At 46.6% G+C, this 8,204-nt stretch overlaps 1 protein-coding gene across 1 annotated transcript; it reads right to left on the minus strand.

The window, feature by feature from the left end:
• Nucleotides 1–5,389: 5,389 nt before the first annotated feature.
• Nucleotides 5,390–8,204, minus strand: LOC149349125 (uncharacterized). Its single transcript, XM_089575409.1, has 2 exons — nucleotides 7,881–8,204; nucleotides 5,390–6,169 (listed from the first exon to the last, which is right to left on the minus strand). Exons 1-2 carry the CDS (start codon nucleotides 8,202–8,204, stop codon nucleotides 5,390–5,392), a joined length of 1,104 nt encoding a protein of 367 aa, XP_089431535.1.

Raw genomic sequence — 8,204 nt, forward strand, 5'->3', positions numbered from 1 at the left:
CACCGGGGCGGCTAAACTGAATGCGCTACAATTTGCTAATTAATACCAAACGCCTAGGAGGCAAAATGGAAAGTTCGTTAGGACATCTCGTACGGTAGCACTCGTTCCGTGACCTCCAACGTCAACGCCACCAATGGACCATCACTTTATCTCGTAAGCCTCTCTCAAAGTGCATTGGCGCAATTTTTTTTTAAAGTGGCCTTCAGGTATTGTCCCGTATTTACTGCTCGCAGCTGCTGGCACCGCGAAAAAACAGAGGAAGCGTGGGCTGGCATGGTGGCTACTACTGGACACACCTCAGCTCACTGACGATGCCACTCTGGCGGGCAGAGTAGGAAAAGCAACGAGGCTGCATTAGTTAAAGGGTGCCCCCGATGGTGTGGCGTACTCAGAACCAGCTTGTATACCGATCGTACCTTTCTCACACCGCAAATGGGCGCGTAAAGTGGGCTCATGGAAGGCAGCATGGAGCCACCTCTCCGCCCAAGGCAGCCAGTGATTGTCGCAGTGTTCGAGAAAGAGGGGAACTCCCGCAGGCTTGAAACGAACATTTCTGCCCGGGCTAGTAGGTGGCGGTCGAGGGGCTAAAACGAGCATAAAATACGAGCGAAGAGCCCTGGCTTACTGTTTTAAGCGCGAGATGCTTATTAACCAAGGCGGGTGAATAGCGCAACAAAGGCGAGGCAAAGACAAGACATCCTGCGCTGGTCACCGACCATGAATGCTTGCCAACTCGCCCAAATCTGAGCTTAGCTTATTAACCACAATGCGGCGGCAGTGACCCTTTGAGAACGGGGATGGCATTATAGCGGCACACCTAAAATATTAAGATTCGGGCCCAACACCAACAGAACCGTCAAGCAGGCGCAGCTGGCATTTCCCGCGGGATGACGATTACGAAGCGCGATGCGCAGCGTGAGAGTCTCGCCGTGGGAAGGAGCGCCATCTGTCGGCGGCGGAAGCGCGCCTTTGTGCGGGAGCCGCTTTCTCACGGGGACGTTGAATGGGCGGGCGCTGAATGGGTGGCCTTGCGTAAGAAAAGCTGGCGCAACACCCGACGGGGTTCAATCCCACGGGGTTCACCTGCGTCTGCCGTCACTTTGCCTTGCTTCATTTCTCTGTTCTACGCATTGATTCAGGGTGCTCCAAATGGCTGAGGAAGGTGAGGGTTGACACTGCATGTGCTTCTCCCGCTTTGCCGTGAGAGAAGAATGAGGCCTTGGGAATGTCTTGGGCAAAGCCGGGGGTTTACAGCTTATTCGCTTTTTCTGTCGCACAAGCTTCGGCCTAATTCAGACGATCAACGCGTCCGCGAGAGCAAGCGGTTGGTGATAACAACTTAAGTAAATATGGCTGCCCGACATTTCTGCTTCTAAGAAAGAGCAGCTTTGAATCATAAAGTGCCAAGGTATCGCGCAACATGACCGAAGTTGGTGCACAAGCGGTGTTCTTCCTGCGTCGAAGCTAAACATGCTGCTGTGCAGGTGTAGCTTGTAACGGGTGTCAGAGAAAATGTCGCCGATAACTGTGGCCATATACGCACGAGGTTGTGGGTTTCTTGCTTGCTTCTTCTTTTTGCGGCGGTCAAGCGACATTTAAAAAATTCTCTCCAAGCGCATTGTAGCCACCAATTAAGTGGTGTCGGCTGGATTCGAAATCCCTGCTGGACAGTATGGCAAGGCCATTGCATGCATGAGAAAAAGAGATGGACGTCGCCAAGTTGTACGGCGCACGTGCACTGTCGCTTGGTTCTACTCTGACTCGGTGGAACTTTTTGCTATTTCGTTGCGAAAAGAGCTTATGATTAAAAAGAACACAATTAATTACGCATAAATATGTTGGACAGAAGAATAAGAAAGTTTGTGTTGTCTTGGAGAAATGGTGCAGACGCAGATCTACAGTAATGCGCGCCTGAAATAGTTAGGCGCAGCCGCAGCACTTTTCCACCTGCAGACAGTCGCGCTCTGTCGACAGGCGAGCGTCAGCTAATTCAGCAGAGTATCAGCCAGCCTAGAATATTCAGAATGCGCTTGTCGCACTCCAAGCTGATGACGGCAGCAGCTTTTAGGTGCGCAGTGAAAATTTGTAGGTTCCCTCTACATCTTGTTCGTCGAAAAGGCTTCCAACAAACCTATTTCCGCTTCTCAAAGGTTAGCGCGCCAGTCTCTAACGGTGGCTGCGTTGGCCAGAAGCTGCTCCCCACGAAGCTGTTACTTATCGTTTTCATTGTTGTGGCGGCAGTTTGTCAAGGCTGTCATGGAGGCTCTGCTGGTAACAAAGGGAGGGAGAGAAAGCGCACTCCAATTCCATGAACGACGGGTGGGCGTTCTGTTTGGCAGCAGGTCGCCACCGAATGAGATCAGGAATACTTATTCCCTGTTTGCAGTGAATTCAAATGCGCTGTCACCATTTACAGCATCTTCCAAGAGGAATTGGGCGAATCAATCTGAAAGCGCACACCGCTGCCCTGCATGCTGCTGAAAGCATGGTGCCGCCTTCTCTTCAGGCATCCCAACAATACTGTATATTCCGTAGTAGCAAAACATCGATACGACGTGAAATGTATTTTGGGGGAGATATGAAATAGTCATGAAGCACAACGTGATGATATAGCTTCTGAAATAGTGTTAGGTGACCAATTTTACGGCGAGATTGTAACGGTGGAAGTGACACGTTAGGTTTCATGGCTGTGATGCTTGCCGTATGGTTGTAATTTGTTGTCCTGTGTACTTCTCCTCCTTGTGAATGCGTCCTTTTCGCTGGTTTTCTATACCATGCACCAACTGGCCCAACAAGCTACGCTTCTTCAATACAATGAAGCGAACGGAATTATTTTGGACTAGTTCCAAGGAATATACGAGGTTTTCATGTGTAGGGTCCCATATTGATGCTGCGTAATCTAGTTTAGGACGTATAAGTGTTTTATAGAGTATGAGTTAAAGAGATGAGGGAGCGGCTGAGAAATTGCGACTAAGTACCCTAACATGCGGTAAGCGTTATTAATAACGTAGTCAATAGGAATTGACCATGTTAAATTTTGAGTGATATGAATATCTAGGTACTTGATGTTTTTACCAATCAAGAGGAGTGCCATTAAGATAGTATGAAGGAAGAGCGTTAGGTGCACGGAAACCCGCAAAGCTTTACATTTATTAATGTTTAATTCCCTATTCCATGTAGTGCGCCAGTCTGACACCAAATTGAGGTCTGACTGGAGAGTGTCAGTATCGTTAACGTTTATTTCTCGAAATATTACACAATCGTCAGCAAAAAGGTGAATGTTAGAAGATATGGCAGAAGGAAGGTCATTAATATAGATTAAGAATAGGAGTGGTTCAAGGACCGATGCCTGTGGAACACCAGATAGCACGCTAGCAATCGGTGAATTAGTGTTATTAGCATGCACGAATTGCCAACGGTTAAGAAGGAAAGATTTAATCCAGTCGAAGACGTTAGGATTGAGATTAAGATGGCTCAATTTATATAGTAGCAATTTATGACATACTTTATCAAACTTTCCAGTGTTGTCCTGTGTACTTCTCCTCTTTGTGAACGCGTCCTTTTCGCTGGTTTTCTACTTACCATGCACCAACTGGCCCAACAAGCTACGCTTCTTCAATACTTCATCAAAAGCTTTGGAAAAATAAAAAAAAATGCAGTCAGCACAAGATGACTTGTCAAGTATGTGGTACAGCTTATCAGTAAAGGCAAGTAATTGAGTTTCTCACGAGTATATTTGACGAAAACCATGTTGCGCAGGTGTGAAAAATGAATTCTCATCGAGAAAGGTAACGACATGCTTGAAAATGATATGTTCGAGTAATTTGTAGCATGTGCTAGTCAGAGAAATAGGACGAAAGTTTTGAGGGGAGTGCTTACCACCGGACTTGTGACGTTAAACCACCTTCCCAATTTTCCAGTCGTTAGGAAGGCTTGCTGTGTCGAGTGACTGTTGAAAAAGTTTGGTTAGTATAACTGAACTATAAGCACAAGTATTTTTAGGAATTTAGCGCTAATCGCATGAGAACCAGGTGAAGAATCCTGTTTTAAAGATTCAATTAATTTGGATACGCCAGGTGGATCGATAGTTATAGGTGACATTGTCGGGAACCTGTGGTGCTGTATGTAAGGCAGATTAACGCTTGAAATGGAGAAAAGCTTTCAAAGAATGTGTCATTCAGGACGGAAGCACAAAGATCATTGGGGATAAGGTTAGCGGAGGCATCTTGTAGTCTAATTACTGGGTCGTTCTCAGGGTGTATAACGCGCCAGAATTTCTTAACACTCGTTTTCAGAATAGTTGGTAATGTGGCAGACAAAAAGTTATTCTTTGTTAGTTTAATCGCGTTGACGTAAGCGTCGGAAGCAGGCTTGTACCTGGCCCATCGCGCGTTAGTTGGTGAAAGCTTCGCACGGCGGTATAAACGTTTCTTTTTGTTAGATAATCGTCTGATGTGAGAGTTGTGCCAAGATGCTTGTAGATAAGAGGTGACGATGCGCTTAGGGGTATACTTATCAGTTAGTTCGTGAACCTTCGTTTTGAATGATATCCAGTTTTCCTCGACAGATCAGTAGTCAGAGTTTGCAATAAAGTAATCAACAAATATGCCCAGTTCATTGTTAATAGCGGCAAAGATGGCGCGTTTGTAATCTAGAATAATTTTTTTATTTTGTTCGCTTTAGGACGTGGTATATTAATGCAAAAATTGAGCAGAACATGATCCCTGATGCCTGGAAGATATGTTATATCAGTTGCTAACTCTGGATTAGTTGCCAGAGCTAGATCAAGAGTGTTCAAAGCGTTATTTAGCGTCCTAGTGGCTTTTGCTACTGAGTTAGCGAAAATATGGTGCATACTTCTAAGAATTCTTTAGCTTTATACGAAGGGGGAGATGAAGAAGGCGGCTGAGCAGTCCATGAAATAGTTAAAAAATTAAAGTCCCCAAGTATAAAAAGTGGTGATGAAGGAAATCGTGCCCGAACAAGATTAATAGCATCGTAAAGTTCGTTAGTGAATGTAGACGAATAAGAAGGAGAGCGGTAACAGAAGCCAATAATCAATTTAAGATGACCTATGACTATTGACGCAAAAATTAGTTATAATTCGCTGAAGACTTGGATACATGAAGACTTTAGAAATAGCAAGGAAAGCACCGCCGCCACGTTTGGCTATTCTATCGCAACGATATACCGAGTAGCAATAAGCGTTGTGGAAGTTTTCGGAATCTGATACATGCGTTGGGAGCCAGGTTTCCGTTAGCGCAATAATGTCAGCTGAGCATGTGTCTATGGCAGAAGGTAAAGAAGTATGCTTGTTAAGCAGGCTCCTGACGTTAGTATAAAGAACAGATATCCACGATGACAACTGTCCACTGCCCCTCGCGATTCCCTACAGTGCAGCGGAAGATACAGCCACAGAATCCAATCCAGACGATTCGCCACGTGCCACGATTTCTTCAACAGTGTCTGTGGTAGGGTTATACATGAAGCATTTTTTATTGATGTGCAGCTTGTTATGTCGTATCTTAAAAGAGCGAGGGCCAGCGTGATTGTTTCCGAATTCAAAAAGTTTTTTCCGAGCCTGGCGCGTAGCCAGTGAGAAATCTTCACTGATAGTGATGTTATTCGTTTTAAATTGGTTACGAACGGTTAATATCTTGTCTTTCATTTTAGTGTCAGAAAATTTAGCTATGAGTGATCGACACTTCCCGTCTGAAAAAACGCCCAGGCGATGTGCGCGTTGAATTGAACTCGAGGGACATACTTCGACAATCTTAATAAACGCTTCCAGGAGTTTAGATTCTGTATCTGCCCAAGTCTCTTCCTCATCGGGTATACCGCTAAATATTAGATTTTCATGTCGCGATCTATCTTCGGCTTCATCAAGGCGAGACTGCAGCAAATTATTTCTAGTACGTTGGTCTTCTACAGATTTCTTTAAAGATGAGAGCTCCTCCATGTCGTATAATTTCTTTGCCTTTTCCTCGAGTTCATCAAGCCTCTTGTGCATGCCAGCTAACTTTGATTCAATGTTCTTCTGACTACTCCTAATGTCTTTAATATCAGCTTCTAATTCGGCCTGACCTTTCGAGCTTTGCAACGTGCGAAAATGTACTATCGGGTACAAAAGTGGTATACTCCACGCGGCGGGAGCCGGAGCAACGGGAAACTGCGTTGCAGCGCCATCTACAGGCGGCATCTCGGACCCAGATAGCCAATCTGTGACCTTTGTTATCAGCAGGCATGTCGCTTGGCTCGTTTCAATGATTCAGAAATGCGCTACTTCGACGACAAGTTAGTCACGCGCGCGCGGGCACTTGATCGCATCATGAGGGTGCGCGCACCGGCTCTCAAGCCGTATCTCGAACGCGCGTTGAAAAAAAGAAGACACAAAATGAAAATAGGGCCACCAGATTGCTACTGTGGCGGCGCCGCTCGGCAATTTGTCGAGCAAAAGCGCGAAACATTGAAACTAGCCAAGCGACATGCCTGCTGATAATAAAGGTCACGCATTGGCTGTCTGGGTCCGAGATGCCGCCTGCAGATGGCGTTGAAACGCAGTTTTCCGTTTCTCCGGCTCCGGCCGCGTGGAGTATACCACTTTTGTCCCGGATAGTACAAGGTCAATGAAATCGGTCGCGAAGCCGGAGCCTGAATGCGGTCCAGAACCAAGTGCTAGCGACATCAAATTAGTGGTGGAACTAAAGCGCCAAAATGAAATGAGTGGACAAACACGACTAGAAGAGGAAAATGATTAGGACATATTTTGTGTTTCAAAAGCATTCGATAACAATTGCAGTGATTCCTTTTTAAAATGTTTTAGTTGTGTGCACTTTGTTAGAAAGTATAGCGCTTGCTTTGTAAAAATTTTTATGACAGCGTTCGCTCAGAGCAGCGGCAATGACAGCGGCACGATGCCAAGTTTGACGGTGCTCTGATGTCATACCCTTGTCATATCTTTTTACCATTCTGCTTGCCTTTGTTTGAAACATGATTCTGCTAGCCCTACATTTTTCCTCGTTGCTTGTTGCTAGAGTTCTTGGTGTGCATCGTTCGTGTACTGTTTCCGCTTTTCCCTTTTGCCAGCGCTTCTGTGTAGTTTCGTTCGGTTGGGTGCGGTTCTGTCGCTTTTGCCCCAAAAGGGCATCGTCTGTGGCCATGGGGCCCCCGTACGCAAAAAAGAGGTGTGCGGTTGCACGATGTGCGAGCAATAACCTGTCTGGCGGCGTCACATTTCATCGCTTCAGCGCTACACCTGCGACATTCAGCGCGACACCTGAGGCGAGGACGAAGGAAAAAGGCACAACGAGAACTGACTATCTAAAAATAGCGTTGGTGGTCGGCACTCGTCGTGTCTTCTTTCTTCGTTCTCGTGTCGGGTGTCGCGCTGAAGCGTCGCGGCGTTCAGCAGTTTATTTTTCCCGCCAAGCAACACGTGACGCTGACGTCACGAATATGACGTCACTAAAACACGTGACTTCGACGTCGCGTTTTTGTTTTAATTATGACGTCACTTTTTAGTTGTCCACGAATTTCGAAGACGGCGCTGGCTGCGCACCATGAGGCGCCATGTTTTGAACGTATGGGCTTCTATGCAGCCTACGCTACCATAGTACATCTACCTTGGATAGTACATACTTAAGCAGCTTAAACATAACTTTCATTTTTTAAGACGGATTGTCTGGCAGGTTGTCTATGTCAAGGGAGGTCTCGGAGCGAGTCATAGGACCCGGGTTAGATTTAATGTCGCCAGAGCGCAAATGCAGAAAAATCATTGAAAAGCATTCACAAGCAACATCAAAGCACACCCGCGGGCACGGGAACAGAAGTAAACAGCGATCGTTGCATTTCCTAGCGTGCAAAGAATAGTGCGTACAAACCTGCACGGTAAAGAAGCGAAGCATTGGAGGCATGCCGATATCACTGTTCCCGTGCCCACTGAAGGGAAAGCCAGCGTGTTGTCGTTTTAAATCCGGTGTGGGTGGTGATGCCATCGTCGATGGCGCTGGACAGGTGTGGACGAGGAATTCGATGGGCAGGAAAGCCTGGCCGGGTAAAAAGCTGGAGTTGTCGGTGAACCGAAGCCCAGATCTTGCAACCACCGGAGCAGGGAAAAACGTCGAGTCAGTGCCTGCAGCCGGCGAAGTTGATATGGCGAGCGCCAGCACGGCCTGCACGGTAAAGAAGCGAAGCATTGGAGGCAT

The sequence above is a fragment of the Amblyomma mixtum genome, chromosome 3, assembly GCF_055824585.1.
Source record: "Amblyomma mixtum isolate Tamu chromosome 3, ASM5582458v1, whole genome shotgun sequence".
Taxonomy (NCBI): Eukaryota; Metazoa; Arthropoda; class Arachnida; order Ixodida; family Ixodidae; genus Amblyomma; species Amblyomma mixtum.